Source organism: Notolepis coatsorum (genome assembly GCF_963971535.1).
Source record: "Notolepis coatsorum genome assembly, chromosome: 1".
NCBI lineage: Eukaryota > Metazoa > Chordata > Actinopteri > Aulopiformes > Paralepididae > Notolepis > Notolepis coatsorum.
The window spans coordinates 181,589,073-181,608,505 of record NC_140165.1 but is presented as its reverse complement, the minus strand read 5'-3'; the positions used below and the strand labels follow the sequence as shown (position 1 = coordinate 181,608,505).

The 19,433-nt window shown below is 46.0% G+C and overlaps 2 protein-coding genes across 2 annotated transcripts in view; one reads left to right on the top strand and one right to left on the bottom strand.

Annotated features, from left to right (window-relative positions):
- The window catches only part of sarm1 (sterile alpha and TIR motif containing 1), a 20,124-nt gene extending 18,569 nt beyond the window's left edge, over window positions 1-1,555 (bottom strand). Inside the window, exon 1 of the mRNA XM_084312662.1 lies at window positions 881-1,555. Within this exon, the coding sequence (XP_084168788.1) occupies window positions 881-1,353 (473 nt within the window). The 5' untranslated portion in view covers window positions 1,354-1,555. The remainder of the gene's footprint in view (window positions 1-880) is intronic.
- Window positions 1,556-6,971: 5,416 nt separating this feature from the next.
- The window catches only part of vtna (vitronectin a), a gene marked incomplete at both ends in the record, with an annotated part of 44,516 nt that continues 32,054 nt past the window's right edge, over window positions 6,972-19,433 (top strand). Inside the window, 2 exons of the mRNA XM_084308405.1 lie at window positions 6,972-7,029; window positions 17,266-17,385. Coding sequence (XP_084164531.1) covers window positions 6,972-7,029; window positions 17,266-17,385 — 178 coding nt within the window. The remainder of the gene's footprint in view (window positions 7,030-17,265; window positions 17,386-19,433) is intronic.

The following is a 19,433-nucleotide window of genomic DNA, read 5'->3' as shown; positions in this document are numbered from 1 at the left end:
ACGAAATGTAGAGACACGTCAGGGGGGGGGGGGGGGGGGGGGGGGGGGTTAGTCCAGAGTCTGTGGGGGCAGGTAAGAGAGGGGGGAGAGCTGTGTGTGTGTGTGTGTGTGTGTGTGTGTGTGTGTGTGTGTGTGTGTGTGTGTGTGTGTGTGTGTGTGTGTGTGTGTGTGTGCGTGTCGGGGGGGGGGTTCTTAATCCAGGTTCTGTGGTTGCAGAGTAAGAGAGGAGGGGAGAGCTGGGAGAGAGTTGAGCTTCCTGACAGCCTGGTGTATGAAGCTGTCTTTCAGTCTGCTGGTCCTGCAGCTCGGAGGCTCCTCATTCTCCTCCCGGAGGGCAGGAGAGTGAAAAAGCGCTGTGAGGGTGGTCATTATGCGTAGTCTGGGTGGTCATTATGTGTGCGTGTGCATGTGTGTGATAAGACTGGGGGTCCAGACCTAGCTATAATCATAAGTGATTGTAAGTCTGGTGGTAATTTTATTTATTTTTAGTACTTAACACCCATTAGAGACTAAAGGAAAATAAAAAAAATTAATAAGGGCAAAACATATTAGGCTTGTGGTCATTTTAATGAGGACAGTGGCGGATGAGCCTTGAAGGAGGGGACAGGGGCAGTCCACCAAAAAAAGGGGGGGGGGCTGCACATTGTCCCTCAAACATACCCTTTGTCCCACATTTGGTTTATTGGGACCTGGTCACCCTAACTCCCACTCAGGGCATGTCAAATGAGACCGGTTTCACATAGTATAGAGAGCTTAATACAGCGCTAGTGGACTTCAATTACAATGACCTGTTGTTTGCCAAACAAGATGACTGCACGGCCGAATACTATGGCATAGTCTTTTGATAGCACCACTCTATAAACGACAGGGCCCTCCATACCTGTTATCTGAAACCAGTATCTGCTCCAGTAGTTTAGCTGACTCGTAGGTGATCTCCACGGCAGGTGTCTGAAGCAGCTGCAGCAGCAGCTCCAGGCCTCCGTCGAGCCGGATTCTGTTGCAGATCTCCTCGGCCACCTGACGGCCCACGGTGGGTAAAACCCAGGCCTCCTCCACCAGCTGAAAGGTCTCTGCGATCGCCCTGCGGGTCTCGTCCAAATCACTAGTATCTTTGGCCGACTTCAATGTCTTGATAGCGGAGCGCAACGCGGGGAGCGAGCTTTCCAACACGACCTGAACGTCGGCGTTGACGCCCGGCGAGACCGCTTTGGGGTCCGCCGCAGCAGAGCCGCCCCTCCGTGTCTGGAGCCGACTGACGTACTCCGGGACCGTGAGTCTCTCCGAGCTGAACATGGTGATGGAAAGATGTCGATAGAAGAGCCTCCACAGTAAAATGGTCAGAGTTAAGAGCATCTACCGACGGACTCTGACAGGGGCAAGAGGTGCTTGCCGCAGCACCCGATCAATAAAACATATAACACCGGCGTGGTTTCTGTTCAATCTATAGCGCATTTATCCCACTGAGCCGATGGGAGCTACAGTACATACACGCGTGTTTACAAAGGCCTTTACGTATAACCCTATAACAACCTGTATTCCGTGTCAACTGAATGCTCTCCTTGTGCCCTAGGTGGGACTCTTTATTCTAAAGCCAGAAATTAAAAGTGACAGCTTTCACCGAATTGCATCACCTGTTTGTCTGATGTAATCTAGTATTGGAGTTAAGAGGATAAAGACTGCAGCACATACCGTCAACAACAGCGGGTCGTTTGGTGCTTTGACGCGGTTGTTCTCGGGACTGAGTCTCTTACAAGGTTGGATTCATGACATTATAACAGCCCTGAAGAACCTGAACAACTCGATACGCGTCCCGTCGTGAGACAGTGTGTCCCCACTGCGAATCTTGTTTGCATGGGTTGTACAGATAATATGAAATTACACAGCGAATTATTGTGTTCCCCAGTGCGGAGGAACAAAACAACACAATTGTCTGCCGTTCGCTGGCAGTAATTGAGGTTATCCAGACACTGTTTACCAGACGCTCTTCCGGAAAAGCTTCGCTCATCACATTTGCCGCTCTAATAATAAGCGAGGCGCTAGTTCTTTAACAAAACTATTTCCGTATTGTAGCTATACTCCCAGAATAGCCCAAAACCCTTCTCATCCTCTTGTCGGCATCTTCAAGCGGTATGGTATAGATATGGTATAAGACCAAGTCTCCAGGTAGGCCTGATGTGAGAGGCGGAAAGGAATCGCTTGCTCCCCTCCTCAGCAACACAGCGAGATGCATCCAGCTGCAGGACCACAGAACCCATACGAGGCTCCTCCCACTGCCACACTCTCAGGACCATAGATATATTATGTAACACTAGATAGCTTAAAGGCAGGCATGCGTTCTTCATGGGACGGGGTGGCACGGAGTGATGACATGATACTTACATGATAAGTACTCGCTATTTGCATATCAATAGCGCCGGTCGTCAGGTGTGTTAAATACGTTCTCAGATACATTCACACCTAACTTGTTGTGAAGACATGTGTTACATTCCATTCGTAGAGGCAATTAGGCACTGTCTTTAGTCTGTGCTCAAGCGAGGGGACATTAAATGCGCATTCGCGGGAGCGCGCGTGCACGTGGTGCGTGCAACCCCCGATGATTTCAATAACGCACCACTGCTTAAAGGCCCTCCCATAGTCGAGCAGACTGTACACAGAGCAACTCCGCGGAGGTCCGCGCGGACTCAAAGGGAGTCAAAGCAGACCCACAGCAGAGTGCAAAGTGCGAAGCTCCTATTTTCTGACGCGCGGACGTCCGCTGAGATCAAAAGCTCAAAGAGTCCGCGCGGACCTCCGCGGAGTCTGCTCTGTGTACAGTCTGCTCGACTATGGGAGGGCCTTAAGGCGGAGTCACCAGCGTCACTGAACCGCCGCCATCTTGCTCGAGTCAGCCTTGAGTGAGAGTGAGTGAGCTGCACAGACAAAAATACTCATAACTCGCTGAAATATTGACGGATTTACAAACGGTTTGGTTTATTACAAGCATTATTAACGTGGCTATGATTCAAGCGGTTTGTAAAAAAAAAACTTTAAAAAAAAACATTTTTATAAGTATGCAGTATCATAACTACATCTTTGATGTTTATAGCAAACCAACCCGTTTGTAAATCTGTCAATATTTCAGCGAGTTATGAGTATTTTTGTCTGTGCAGATCACTCACCCTCACTCAAGGCTGACTCGAGCAAGATGGCGGCCCTACGACGACGTCGCTCTCCATTGGCCGACAGCGCGGGTAAGCTATCTAGTGTTCTATATATATCTATGCTCAGGACCGCCACACTTTGCGGACCCACACTCTCCGGACCCTCGCTCCCATTGGCTGATTTGGGTCACGTGACCGTCCCACCCAATGGCTGAATTGGAGTATTGCACTGCGGGATTGATTGATTGATTGATTGAAAACTTTATTAACAGATTGCAGAATGGGTACACTGACCGTCACAGGCCCGGATTTGGGTCACGTGACCGTCCCACCCAATGGCTGAATTGGAGTATTGCACTGCGGGATTGATTGATTGATTGATTGATTGATTGAAAACTTTATTAACAGATTGCAGAATGGGTACACGTGACCGTCACAGGCCCGGATTGATTGATTGATTGATTGATTGAAAACTGTATTAACAGATTGCAGAATGGGTACAGTACAGCTCAATACACACAATTGTTAAGGGTAGCAGACCAGAGAAAGACCTCAATGCAGTACTGTTACATTTGTGACATACAGTAAATATATACAAGGGGGAGGGAACTGTACATTTATGATGAATTGAAAATGGGGGACCCTGATGTAAACAAGACCGGGGGGGAGAGTGCCCCCCCCAAAGCGATGTTTGGCCATGTCCGATTTTTCCTTGCGCGATTTTGCGCGCCGCGTGGGAGCAAATTCGAGACACATTCGGTTGCAAAAAGGTGTCCCACGGTCTCCTCTATGGCCGTGAATATTTTCACGCGGATCGGAATCACGGCGCACCCGTGGGACACTTTACCGTTTCGGCAAGTTTATTCCACGCTTTCAACTTTCCTTTTCTAAGCGTTTTCGGGGCTACATGTGAATGGGTAAAAGTTGCGGGACGCCCAGATGTACCCACGGTAGAAAGCTCGCGTGGAGCCTATAATAGGCTCACTTAATACAGCGTTTTTAAAATCACGCGAAATTTTCAGGGTCGCGAGCCGACCTTTTCCCCTCGTTTTCGATGATGGCCCGTGGGAGCCGTGGGAAAATCTGCGAGTTTATTCCACGCTGTCCCAAAGCATTTTCGGTGATGGAATGGTGCAGGGGAAAGTTGCGGCACGCCGAGATGTACCCACGGTAGAAGTTTCGCCTCGATCGGGGCAATATTGACCGAGTTGGAACCAAAACTAAAATCGAAGCCTGCTGCAGCCGAGTCCCATGATTTCGCCGTTTGTTGTCTCCAGTGAGGGGAACGGGGAGAGAGAGAGAGAGAGAGAGAGAGAGAGAGAGAGAGAGAGAGAGAGCATCCCCCTTGTATATATTTACTGTATGTCACAAATGTAACAAATGTGTACCCATTCTGCAATCTGTTAATAAAGTTTTCATTCAATCAATCAATCAATCCCGCAGTGCAATACTCCAATTCAGCCATTGGGTGGGACGGTCACATGACCCAAATCAGCCAATGGGAGCGGGGGTCCGGAGAGTGTGGGTCCGCAAAGTGTGGCAGTGGGAGGAGCCTCGTATGGGTTCTGTGGTTGGGTCCTGCAGCTGGATACTATTGAACACAGCTGATGCTTAATCATCCCTGACATTTGTGTTTAAAAACCCTGCCCTCTGCTGGACGCACACGAGATGAACATGCGAGGGAGCCTAAAACAGTGCACATCACACGCACAATGGACTGCGCAGTGATGCGCACACATGTGCCGTTAAGATTATTTTTTATTCTAGGTAACATTATTACAGGTAACTGCGGTAGTCTAGAAGATGAGTCGGCATATTTCGACTACATGGCCACACCGTTTTTTTTAGTTGTGTATTGTGTATTTTATCACGGATCTCTTCCCCCTTTATCATCTGCCTTCAAAAACATAGTAGGCCTAATCATTTTACAGATGGCTTGGGGGCAAAGGGTGATTGCAATTTATTGTGGTTTAGGCTACCAAGACATGTTTTTTAATAATAAATAAAAACAAAGGGGGTGCATTTTCTTTGTGAGAATATGGACTCAAATATTATTTCCTGTAATTTGAAACAATTGAGTCATGATTATAACATTATTTGTGTCGCTGTCAATTCAGAACCACATTCAATTTAAAATAAATCTATCTTTTTCACTTTATATTCAATGGGCTTTGGAGGCTAAATAATCCCAAATAAATTGGAAGTTGTTTTTGTATAGTAAAAAAAAATGAAACATAGTAACCTGACAATCTAGATGACAATTATCAATATATATTCAGAGTAAAACCTTCTAAACCCTTGTCTTATCAAATCTGACCTGTTGGATGTCATGATAAATATTGGGTAGGTGGGGTGGGGGGGGGGGGGGGGGGAACTACATTGGAGGTGGTTGGGTGGGGGGGGTTGGGTAGGCGGGGTGGGGGGGGGGACTGTACATTGGAGGGGGTTGGGTTTAGACATTTACAGAGGCCAGTTTCGAATTGCAGTCTCCCGTATAGGTGCTCTTTGAGAGTGGTTTTGAAAGTGGGTAGTGATTCACATTCCTTTACAGCTGTGGGTAGAGCGTTCCCCATTGATGTGGCATAATTGCGAAACGTGTTTAGTCGCTTGTTTGAGCCGAATCAGGGTTTGCCATGATTTGTGGAGCTCCCTCTGGTGTTGTTGTCATGGTATTCACTGACCTTTGGGAAGTATTTTGACATGTACATGGGTACCTTAGTGGTGTAGTGTATCTTGTAGACCAGGCAGTAGGCAAGTAGAGGGGTAGTCAGACAGGCGAGGGGTCGTAGACGGGGTCAGATACTCAGACAGTCCGGTGAGTAAGCAAGGAGAACAGTAGTCCGGCAGGCGGAGGTCATACACAGGGTCCAGGGGCACGAGAACAGGATGCAGAGCAGGTAGAGGACTGAGGAAAAGGAGGACAATGTAGGGTTAGACACGGGTAACGGAATAATATACCCCAAACTGGGATAATTCCTGTGACTCAAGCGGTTAAATACATGACAATTGTGTACACATTGTACGTATAGTGTACCCATTACACATTGTACCTAATGCATACAAAACTAGAACAATGCACTCAATAGAGTCACACAAGAAGATAGATACTAATTTCCTCTCTGTACACAGTAAATTTCGCTGAGTACATTTTACTCAAACTGAGTACATTTGACTCAAACTGAGTAAAATTGTACTCACTTGGGCTCAAATGGACTCAGTTTGAGTAAAATTTACTCTGCGAAATTTACTGTGTATGTTCAGTAGGCTTAGCTTAGCACAAATTAATGGAAGCAGATAAGGAGTGGCTAGTCTAGCTGTTGCCCAAAAAGGCTTTATTAAAAAAAAAAAAAAAAAAAAAAAAAAAGGTTATTGGTTGGTCCGTATCGGCTTCCATTAATTTGTACTAAGCTATAGGCTAGCTTGCAGACTGATTTCTACCGAAGGCACAGAGAAGAAATAGATATCTTCTTGTCTGACTCTGGAGAAGACGGTAAGCGCATTTCCCATAATGTTGGCATGTTCCTTTAAAGTAAAATGTCACTGAAGTAATCTTACTACTTCTATATTTCAGTATTCCACCTCTGACTATTGGTCTCTCTCTCTCTCTCTCTCTCTCTCTCTCTCTCTCTCTCTCTCTCTCTCCTCTCTCTCTCTCTCTCTCTCTCTCTCTCTCTCTCTCTCTCTCTCTCTCTCTCTCTCTCTGTCCGACACAGGAATGAAAACAAGCTTTGAGTAAACATGAAATGAGGGTGAATGACTCATTGATTGGTAGCACAAGGCCCTTCATTTCTTATCCATCTCCCACCACACACACACGCACACACAGAAAACATGAGGCTAGGGCCAGCTCCGCTGCTAGCTCTGCTAGCTGTCACCTTTGCTTCAGAGGGTAAGTGTGCAAATATAAAAAAGGTTATTTATATACATCACTAATGTCATCACTTGTAGTAATTGAAAATGTATGTATACGAAAAGTGATATATTGGTGTTTTCAGATTGGCCAGGCAAAGGTTAGGTTGACATCAGCTACTAACACTAAGGTTATGTGCTAACATTCTGGATTTAATGTGTAAGTACAGTGTTGTTAGCGTAAATAGTATTACAGTATCTCAAACATTGGGAGTGTGTACAGTACAGTACAAACGTCAGTACAGCATATTTGACTCAGTAATGTAGCAGAGGCAGCTGAGGAAGTACTATACTAGGATCAGGAGGAGGGTACCAACTGCGACCCTACCCGACAAAATATATAGTATGTTGAGGGGTGGAGAGTGACCCAGTACTTTCTCTGAATATATACTTAAAGGAACACACTAACATGGGAAATGCACTTCCCATCTTCTCCAGAGTCAGACAGACCAGTAGAAAGTGATCCTAGCTTAGCACAAATTAATGCAAGCGGATACAGACCACTAGCCTAGCTGATTGATTGAAAATTGTATTAACAGATTGCAGAATGGTTACAATACAGTACGGCTCAATACACACAATTGTTAAGGGGATGCAGACCAGAGAAAGACATTCGTCTTGTTTACATCAGGGTCCCCCATTTTCAATTCATCATGACATTTATGACATACACGACATACAGATATACAGATATATATCATGACATTTATGACATACACGGCATACAGTACTGTTTCATCCAGACATTTATGACATACAAGATATACAAATATACAGTACTGTTTAAGAGACAGAGATCCTAAAAGAAAATATATACATTCGAGGGGGAAGAAACTGTACTGCAGCTGCCTAGAAATAGCTTTCTACTGAACACACAGAGAGGAAATTGTTATCTATCTTCTTGTCTGACTCTGGCGAAGACAGTAAATGCATAATATAAATTAATTCCCATAATATTGGCATGTTCCTTTAAGTTTTGAGGTATTTGTACTTTACTTGAGTATTTCCATGTTAGTCAGATGTATGTGTTTATCTTTTGCTTCACTTCATTACAATGAAAATATCTCACTTTTTACTCCACTACATTCATCTGAAGTTCTGAACCCTGTAGTAACTAGTTAGTTTGAAGAAAAAGGTTTTATTTTATTTACAAACAAAGCATGTGACAACTTGCATCAAGTTGATGAAAATCATGCACTTTCAAAGTTCACGTCTGTTAACTCTGAGAGGAAGTAGACTAATCAGAGGCAGCATACCTACTGTGACCCAACCACTTCAGAGGTCAATGCTACTAGCTACACTCCCAAGCATCTAAATACAGGAATGTCATATAGAATGTGTACTTTTGCTTTTGATACTACATGCAACACTGCATTCAATATCAATGAATGAAGGACAAGAGTACTATTCTATATATATATCAGGGTATATATATATATATATATCGCAGTAACTTAAAGGTGACATGTACTATAAATGTCATTTTTCAGTCTCTAGCATTGTATTATAGTAATAGGAGTTCGTATCAATGTGTTTTAGTGTCTAAATACCATATTGGCGGATTGCTGTGATTCAGCTCAGCCCCTTTCCTCCTCCAGTAAATCAGGCCATTTTGATTTGAACGGCCGATATACGTCATACGGCCGCTGGGTAGCAGACAGTGATGTGATTGGCTCTGTGGTTGTAGCTAATGCCCGCCCACATTCTACCTAGACTGACTGTACACAGCGAAACCATTTCCTCATACTCTGCATGGGGAGAGAGAGAGAGAGAGATAGAGAGCACTTGGGGGGGGGGGGGGTACCTGCCGTCCGCGCGCCACACACCCGCAAACTGGAGATTGAAAGAAAGAAGAAAAAAAAAAACACAAGCTGCCGCGGACTCTCATCACGAGAGCCGAGAGGGAGAGAAAGGAAGAGAGAGGGAGAGAGGGGGCCTTGTCAATAACGGCCTGTCTTTTTTTTTCTCTCTCTCTCTCTCTCTCTCTCTCTCCCACCCCCCCCCTCTCTCTCTCTCTCTCTTTCTCTCTCTCTCTCTCTCTGCCGCGCGGACTCATCACGAGAGGGAGAGAAAGGAAGAGAGAGGGAGGGAGGGAGAGAGGGGGCCTTGTCAATAACGGCCTGTCTTTTCTCTCTCTCTCTCTCTCTCTCTCTCTCTCTCTCTCTCTCTCTCTCTCTCTCTCTCTCTCTCTCTCTCTCTCGCTCTCTCTCTCTCTCTCTCTCTCTCTCTCTCTCTCTTCCCCCCCTCCCTCCCTCCCTCTACCAGTGCATACTGTGTGGCACTGTCACTCAAAGTGCTTATGGGCGGAGCCAGGCCATAACAGCCTGATTTCTTGAGGCTGAAAAATGATGGTTTTGAGTACTTGATTAGAAATATAAAACAATGCATTTTTTTGAAAAAAAAACTTACAAATGTCTTCAATAGACTAACAGGAATTGTGTAAAGTTGCCCAAATAGTGCTAGGAATAGCAGTACATAGCCCCTTTAAAGGTCCCATGCATTATAAATGGGGTTTTCCAGTGTTTAGCATTGTTTTATAGCAATAGGGGTTAGTATCAATGGGTCTGTGTCTCTAATTACCATATTGGCGGATTCCTCTAATTCAGTTAATACAATCTCCTCCCCCAGTGAATTAGGTCATTCTGATTTGACTCGCAATGCGCCGTAGCAATGCTGATTGAGCTGATTGTTATCTCATTGGCTCTGTGGCTGTAGTCACCGCCCACAATCAACAATTCGCTCAGAGCGGGGTGGAATTACTTCCTTCAACAGCCGACAGACACCAGAGAACGAGCGAGCGAGAGAGAGGGAGAGGGAGAGATAGAGAGAGAGAGAGAGAGAGAGCGAGAGGGACCACGAGCAGGAGTGTGTGTAAAATGTGTGTGCGCGCAGGGCTGGTGTGGTTCTTCTCGCAATCGGGAGCACTTGCATAATCACTGTCAAAATATCTTTGCGCATGCTCCCACGCGCACGCCCATATTCCGATCCATGCAATAATAATCACAGGGGTATATATTGTCATTTGAAACAAGTTACCAATGCATTGTTCCGTGGGATTATGCCCCCCCGCGGTGAAATTAATTAGTATCCCCATCAATCTCTCTCTATCTCTCTCTGTCTGCCACTCGCAGACTGTGTGGGTGACTGTCACTCAAAGCGCTTATGGGCGGAGCCCATCCAATAACAGCCTGAAATCCTGAGGTAGAAAAATTATGCTTTTGAGTACTTGATTAAAAATATAAAACAATGCATTTTTTTAAAGAAACTTTACAGATGTGTTCCATAGACTCACAGGAATTGTGTAAAGTTGCCCAAATAGTGCAAGGAATAGCAATGCATGGGATCTTTAATCTTTTTTCAAAATTTTGTTATCAGTGAAATATAATGAAGGTTATCCTATAACCCTAGTTATTTGAGTATAGCGACAGCGAGCGCTCTGCTCTATTGGAACTGTCCCTTTAATCATATGCTATCATGAAAACTTTCAACCACATGCACGCTCCTCACCTGCCTGGCCACGCCCACATCCGCTCATACATAAGCGGGGGCCATGGCCATACTACCAGCTCCTTCCCCAGTCTTTCACTGCCAAAACGGAAGACACGTGGGGTCCTCAGTGAGTCAGAGCAGAGCGCTCGCTATACTCAAATAACTAGGGTTATAGGATAACCTTCGTTATTTTTCGAATAGCTTTGCGCTCTGCTCTATTGGAACACAAGAGTGGAGCAGAGCGGAAAGCCTGTCAGATGTACCCGCTGAGGTCCCCTACAACCATCAGAATCCAGGGAGGATCCGGGCCCCCCCTAGTGAGGGATGGGAGGGAGATTGGACCCGACTGTGCGAAGAGGGTTTAGCACCTCAAACGCACAGGGTGAGTAGACCGTGGGACTTACCTTGGTTTAGAAGGGCCCGCGACTACTCGGACGGGCATCCCGCACGCCACCAGGGAACGGACGTTAAGCAAAAAAAAAAACATCACAGCCCCCAACATCGCGGGGTCGGGGTCAAAAAGCCCCAACCCCGTGGCTAGGCCGTAGCAGCGGGGCGCGGAGGAGGTCCCAGCCCCAGGCCACATCCCGGGGGCTAGGACCCCCTGAAAAAAGGGGCCTGGTGAGGTCAACGAGGCCGCGGCATCGAGACCCCACCAGACGGTCACTGGTGACACCACCCCCCACATCGCCAGCGTATCGGACAGGGCCTAAAATAGGTGAAGGTCCTTCTTCACGCCGCTCCGAAGCGCTCCCAAGGAGGCTTCCCCCCCACAATGTCGTGGGGCCAGCTGGCACGCCGAGGAGACAACCCTCCAAGGAGGTTGATCCCTCAATCCAGGTTGACAGGTCTTAAGAGCAGAACTCGACCTGCGCCTGGAGCACTGCGGACTAGACAGGCGCCTAAGGGGCTTACTGTAAGAACAGTATCCCGGCGGAAAGGGTGTTCGGTATGCCGTGCACCATGTCACAATCTCATGCCACGAACCTCGCAGAGTCGGAGTTAGCCAACTCCGCCAGCGAACAGATTCCACCACGAACCCTGACCCAGCCAATTTATTAATCCCGTGGGGTCGAGGTTCAGAGAAAGAGTTTGACACAATTGGCAGACATCATGAAAGATGCAGGGGCATACTCTCAGGCAGCCGGGGTCAGACCCGGGCTCAACCAGAGAGTCGACTCTGCTACCAACACACCGGGAACACAACCACCCCCCTATGTTTATGAACAGAAAGTGGTTGCTCCCTTAACCCACTAAGAAACCCCGGAAACATAACTGCGCGTATACACAGGCTATACAATGCAGTTCAAGCGTTTCAGCTTTAAAAAGGGTTAACCCAGGCCAACAGGTCAATGAGGTTTGATTGATTGATTGATTGAAAACTTTATTAACAGATTGCAGAATGGGTACAATACAGTACAGCTCAATACACACAATTGTTAAGGGGATGCAGACCAGATAAAGACTTTCGTCTTGTTTACATCAGGGTCCCCCATTTTCAATTCATCAGGACATATATGACATACATGACATACAGATAGTCAGTACTGCTACATCTATACATTTATGACATACCAGATTTACAAATACAGTACTGTTTGTGATACAGAAGGAGTCAAGAAAAGGGAGTATATACATTTGACGTAGAAACTGTACATTGGAGGAGGTTGGGTGGGGTTGTGTGGGGGGGGGGTTGGGTACATTGGGATATTGACAAACATACTGGGTAATTTACATTGGAGGTGGTTGGGGGGGGGGGGGAGACACACTGTATAAACAAGCAAAACTGTACATTGAGGGGGGGGGGAGACACTGTACAAACAAGCAAAATTGTACATTGGACTATTGACAAAACCATACTAGGTAAATGACTGTACATTGGAGGGGGTTGGGTTAGGATATTTACAGGGGCCAGTTTTGAATTGCAGTCTCCCGTAGGTGTCCCTTGAGAGTGGTTTTGAAAGTGGGTAGTGATCCACATTCCTTTACAGCTTTGGGTAGGGCGTTCCACATTGATGTGGCATAATTGCGAAACGTGTTTAGTCCCTTATTTGAGCCGAATCTGGCTTTAACATGATTTGTGGAGCTCCCTCTGGTGTGATTGATTGATTGATTGAAAAGTTTATTAACAGATTGCAGAATGGGTACAGTACAGTACATCTCAATACATACAATTGTTAAGGGGAGGCCCGACCTGGGCCTGGAGGACCGGGACCTACACAGGGATGCATAGAGGAGTTGACAGAAGCAGCCTCCCCAACAGCCCCCTCCAATCCCCGGTTTAGCAGGGAGGGAGGGGTGAAAACGAACGGAGAAGGACCAACCCACCTAACATTGTGCAAACACACCACTGTTAAGGGCAACTCGTAGTGACATCTATATGACACACACATTCATGACATCAACCCCTGTGACGTCCGGTCCGCCCTGGCATTTTCCCCCCGGAAAAGCTCAGGGTCCTTCGGGGTACCAGAACTTGTCTGCGCCCCGGCGGACAACGGGTTAAACTGATCCAGTCCGGCGCGACCAGGACAAGTCCCATGCCCTTGTCACGCCGCCGGCCCCAGTCCTAAGAGGGGGGTAGGTACGCGTGTCGATCCAAAACATCACAGAGGGCACGCACCACCAAGACGGTCAGTATGCGAATGCACTGCTCCCAGCGGCCCACCTAACGGGCGTGAGACCCCCCTGCCAATGTTTTGATCTACTCCGTCATCTCCCCCCGGAGATGTACCCGAGCCCTCGAGTCTAACCTAGTGCACTGGCGCTTGTTAGAGACAAAAATCTCCGTCCCAGCCGACCGCATAAAAAAACGCAGTTTTTATGATGTTGGGCAACCAAGGCGCGCCGGTCCCACAAAGCATATTCAATAATTGAAAAAACACCCTGGGCCAGCGCTGATCGGCTGATTTCATAAAACAGCGTGTATGCTCGCAAAGAACCCGAGAACAGTGACGGTACATTTTTAACAAGAACCCCACAACGTTTCCCCTTGCTGTCTGGGACGAGCAGCAGGAAGCCGGTCTACAAAAGACACAGACACGGGTCCTCATACGACGAGCCTGGGAATAACAACCGCGTCACACATTGGACTATAGACAAAACGGCCCAATATACACTACTGTTAGAGAGCAGAGCAGAAGGACCAATAGTCTCGACTGCATCGCATCATCCATCCTTTACAATGACAGCGGTCTGTAGCACAGGCCCTGTGACTCACGGACATGTCTCTTGGCCAATAAGAAAACGCGCTTGTGACGTCTTCAATGGCCTCTCGAGCCTGGGAATAAAAGCAGCGTCAATTCTGCTCTTTATGTAAGAGCGGAAGACAGCGGTTTTCCCAGAGAGACCTCAACGTGAGTAAAACAATTGAAAAAGGTTCATGTAACAATTGGACTAAGTAGACTAAGACTCTCTGAGGAGAAGGCTCCTCCGAGGAGGCTCTCTCACTGAGAGGGAGGCTCTGAAACTCTCTGAGGAGGAGGCTCTGAAACTCTCTGAGGAGGCTCTGAAACTCCCTGAGGAGGAGGCTCTGAAACTCTCTACAGAGGAGGCTCTGAAACTCTCTGAGGAGGAGGCTCTGACACCCTCTGAGGAGGCTCTGAAACTCCCTGAGGAGAAGACTCTGAAACTCTCTGAGGAGGCTCTGAAAACTCAAAAACGGCCCAATATACACTACTGGTAGGGAGCAAAGCAGAAGAACCAATAGTCTCGACTGCATTGCATCCCCTCCTTTACAATGACAGCGGTCTGTAGCACAGGCCCTGTAACTCACGGACATGTCTCTTGGCCAATAAGAAAACGCGACTGTGACGTCTTCAAATGGCCGGGGGAATCCCGTGTCCCACCTACTAATTTGGTGTGGGAAACAGGGAAATCCCCCCCCTCCCCGTGACGAGAGAGAGAAAAAACCCTCGTCAGGGAAAACTGATAGGTAGAAAGGCACAACCTCCCGACCAATCAGTTACGTAAAGGATATAACTATATCCGGGGGGGGGAGGTTTATTCTGTCCACCCCCCTCAACACCTCACCCCTGATACGACGGCATAAAAAAGCAGAGCCGTGACACCAGTTGCATAGCGCGCTACATGAAAGCACATACTTCTACCTGTAGAGTAAAAGCTTTACATCATGCACGCCAACCTCAGCGGATAACCTCGTTTGTGTAAAAAACGGCTTTATCCACGGCTCTCTTATGTGCGAAAAAGATTTCCACCTGCCATTTTTTACCTTTACCCTTAAGCAAAGAAAAAATTAACAGACTGAAGAGAGGGACCAAAAGTCCTTGGTTCACATGTATACGTATAACTCTGTAAGCTAACACTAGCACACCAGTTGTGGACTCAAAAGCTACGTTTTAACCTAAAAACTTATCTCATGAAACACACACAAACCTCATCATACAATGAAGCCGTCAAGTTCACTCTTACCATGTAAGAAAAACACCGGCTTAGGTAGAGAAAGGACATAAGCCTCGGCTAAGTGCTAGAACACAGCCTTGCAAGTTATACAACCGCAACCAAGCATATTTCAGAGAAATATGCACAAACTCCAAGCAAGAAGGTGCCCCCAGCATTTGTAGCTGTGGGTTCACATAGCACACGTCGTAACCCCCAAAATGCAGTGAAGTAAACACATGTTTTGTTAAACAAAAACATTGTTATTAACCAAAAAACATTTGGGGGGGGGGAGAGTGGGGCATAGCGTAACGTTTCCTACCTGACCCCCGGATGCAGGACGAATGGCCACAACAATGGCTGGTCCACCTCGTTGACGAGGCCTCTTGCTGGCGGGGCCAGAAGTGGCGACGGCTGGAGTCTCGCTCCGGCGTTTCGCCCACATCCTGCGGCCAGCCATGGTGCAGGCTGACGACATCTTCTGCCAGAGATGATGCCGAATCAGAGTGTTCAGGGCCCGCTACCTTCCCACGGCTAACGCCAACGGTTAGCACAAGCTAACGTCTAACTCCAGGCTGACGGTTAGCACCAAGCTAACGGCTAGCCTTCACAGGCCCACCGTCGGCTCCGACCAACGGCCAGCTACCGGCTAACAGCTCGCTAAAAAACATGCAAGCTCGCACCCCTCGCGCCGGGAAGCACAACCCACTTTCTTCTTGAAAGGCGGGGGCCAACGTCCCGTGCGGCTGGCAGAGAGCATCCCGCCTCAGAGACTTGGGACTCGAACCCAAACTCGGAATCGGGGCTCCCAGGAAAACAAAGCCTCTGTTTTCGTGGGGCGTCAAGCAAGAACCCCCCCGTCCCCTCCATACACCCGCAATGCAGAGGCAACAGAGGAATCCTCGCTTGGAGCCGGCTGTTCTGCGGGGCCGCAAGCCTGCGCAGCCTACCCTGCACAACTGACAGCCCCCACCCAGAGAGACCGTCGGCCAGCCGACTGCCTCTCGTGGCAATAGTATCCAGCTGCACAGCCAGAGAGCAACGCTGGCGGAGGAACTGCCCAGCGACGCGCACTCCCCAAATGTGAAGCGCCGGTGGAGGTCAGAATAATCCTCTAGACTCTCCGGTGGTGACGACATTATCCTTTCTTTCTCCCGTAAATTAGTGAGAGAGGGAGAAATAAACGACAACGCCAACACAGCTCCTATAACTAAACTAACTACTTTAAAGCACTAAACTTGAAGCGGTGCTGTACACGGACTTCACAGTGGTGAAAGTAGGGAAGGAGCTGGTAGTATGGCCATGGCCCCGATTATGTATGAGCGGATGTGGGCGTGGCCAGGCAGGTGAGGAGCGTGCATGTGGTTGAAAGTTTTCATGATAGCATATGATTAAAGGGACAGTTCCAATAGAGCAGAGCACAAAGCTATACGAAAAATAACTCCTCATTATCTGTTTTACCTTGTGACAAAGTTTCAGAGTTCAATCTAGCTCTGTTTTAGAAAAAGGGTATAATCACTGGATAGACAAATAAGGCATTTTTCTCAGTTTCACTGTTTGCATAGTTATTGCGGTGAGCTTATATGCAGGGCAGACTACTCTAAAACTACTTAATAATTAAATAAGTCAAATTAGATCTTAACTGCTCTAGAAACATGTAGTTTGTCAAAGTATAGCACTAGTTTGATAAGTTGTTCTACTACGATACATTCAAACTATACTGTGGAAAGTTATCAAATTGTAGACTGGAAATGTCCTGTGGGTTGGCTACATGTTAATAATTGAATTATGTGAAGTGTCTGTGCGTGTGTGTATATTTGATTTAGTGGCCAGGGCAGGCCAGTCCTCCAAATATTTGAACTAAATCAAACTATGACCAAGCTAGTGCTACCGTAGAAAGGACTTCAACTAATAATTGAAATGCATGTATTTAAATGTGCTATAGATAAAATTTGTATGTAGAGTAATCATAAAAAATAAAAATAAAAGAGAAAAACATCCAGAGCTTTTAGAAAGGTGTGGAATAAAACTATTGCTTCTCCCCCACAAAAATGATTGATTAATGAATGTATCAATAAAAAACAAATTACGGGTAAAAAATGTATGTTGTTTATGTTGCAGGCATGTGTATTCCCTCCCTACTTTACATTTCCCCATGTGGAATGCACCTGATTGGATAAATTACATGCTGGTACTCTAGTGCAACATCTAGTGGCTGAATGTTATCTATAGCACCTTTAACTACTGTACTCTCCCAGCAGTGGAGGTGATTCTACTGTATATCCTGACTACTCCTGACTAGATCTCTCCTGTGTTTCCTCATGTTAAGAGTCCTGCATGGGCCGCTGTGAGAATGGCTATTCCTCTGAGAAGACGTGTCAGTGTGACTCTATGTGTAAATACTACCGGAGCTGCTGCTATGACTACCAGGTTGTCTGTCGCATGACCAGTAAGAGCCTTCCACAAGCTATTTTACTGTGTTATTAATGTACTAACAATCCTATTGTGACCTCAGAAATAATGGCTTGCATGGCTCTTTTGCCTGTTATTATTTAATTTTCTGTGTGCTTTTTGTAACTGTGCACTGTCTGCATCATGCATGTTTTTTTTGTTTTGTTTTTAATTCTGATGAGCTGTTGCTCATCATAAATAGATCAATACAGCCCGTATTAATTAATGTAGCGTTTTATTTTTTTTATGTAGCCAAGAGTAAAGACCCTAACCCTATCAATCTCAGTTTGTTTCTTTACCTTTCTGTGAACGTCTAGGTAAAAAAAACGTGTCTCAATCCGATGCAAAATGGTGGAGCAATTTCCATTATAAAAAAGTTACTGTACTTACAGTATATTTCATTCACGGTCTTTGCTGCCCTGTTATGTGGCATTATGAGATTGAACTCAATTTGGCCCGATCCATATCATCCATGTAATTTATAGGCCTGCTATTCTATATTCATATTTAAAATAGCATGTGTCCGGATGGCAACATTCTGTACTGTATCTACAAAAAAAACTGTAAATAATCTGCCCTTTATTCATTTGCTTAGATGTTTTGTACACTTGATCTCAAGAAGGTGCTGAATGAGCTCAGCTCTTTTCACCATCAATGTTAGCATGGTGTTATTCACCGTCAAAGATGGAAAAAAAACACTGGGAATACATTCCCTGAGGTCCATAAATGTCCCTAGATACCAGGGCCCTCATTTATCAACAATTCTTAGAACGTGTTCTATTTTCGTTCTTAAGCACAGAATTTAGAATGTTTGTACGTACAGAAAAATCGGGATTTATCACACGTGCGTACACAGGTCGTACACACACTCCGTGTTGAATACCATTTGTTCTTACCGTCAATGCTCATGCATGATTATCCATATGGTAATGAAACACCCCCATGGGATGTGAAATAATGGACTAACCCGAGCAAACTCTGAGAAACTTTATGAGCGAGATTGTTCACGGAGGTCTAAGCAACTAATTTAACGCGCTGTCGAACGAAGAAGACACAATGCGTGTTATGGGATAAATACGCGGCAGGCTGGCGGACTTGTACACAGTGATGTCAGATATCAACGACTCCCTAAGACCATTGCTGCAATTCTGCCTGGACGGCTCAAAATACTAATAAAGACCGTTAACCACTGTTTGGCGTTGGTGTGTCATTATAACCAATGCTGGAATATGAATGCCTTTATTCGTTTCGTTCGATTGGCTACCGGGTATAATATGATTTGTAGAGGCATACAATCTATTTAGTTGTCGGTATTAGGTAGCCTATATAAATGAGATATAATAGCAGCCATAGCCTACATTATGCAACAGTAACTTGCGCATATATAATAGCACATGGCACAGCCCTGCGAAGCCTGCATACAGTAAACTAACTTGATCGTTAATCTAGCTGTTGTATCTTTATGCTTATGAAAACATTAAATAATATGTATAGGCGATAGGCCGATCGTTTTGCCTTAATAGCCTATATTCTCAAATGGCATTTAATGGCTATCCGCTGTGGGCTATCTCCTCGCTGACGGACCAGTATACCTTATATCATATCATATTCCTATATGTCTCCAAGGAATCGTGGGGCTCTGGGTAATAAAGGTTGGGAACCCATGCTATCCCATATCCTTTATAATGTTATAGGCTATTTTATTTACAGTTTACTCTATCAGCCTACCCAGCATGTAATACGTTCTTTGTTAGAATAGAATAGAATAGAAATACTTTTATTATCCAGTGGGAAATTTGACACTGCAAATCGCTCAACATTTAAACATTTAGACAGAACAGGTCACGAATTAGAATAATAAAACGAATCAAATCAAGTTGCCTAGGATAAGAGTAGAGTAAAATAGAATAAAAATGGAATAAAATATACAGTAAATAAATACAGTAAAAATATACTGAGGTCTACAGTAGGTGTAATATTGCACATGCTGTTTCAAACTAAGTCCAGGAAGATGGCAACTGCCACTCTGTGCTCAGTGATGCAGTG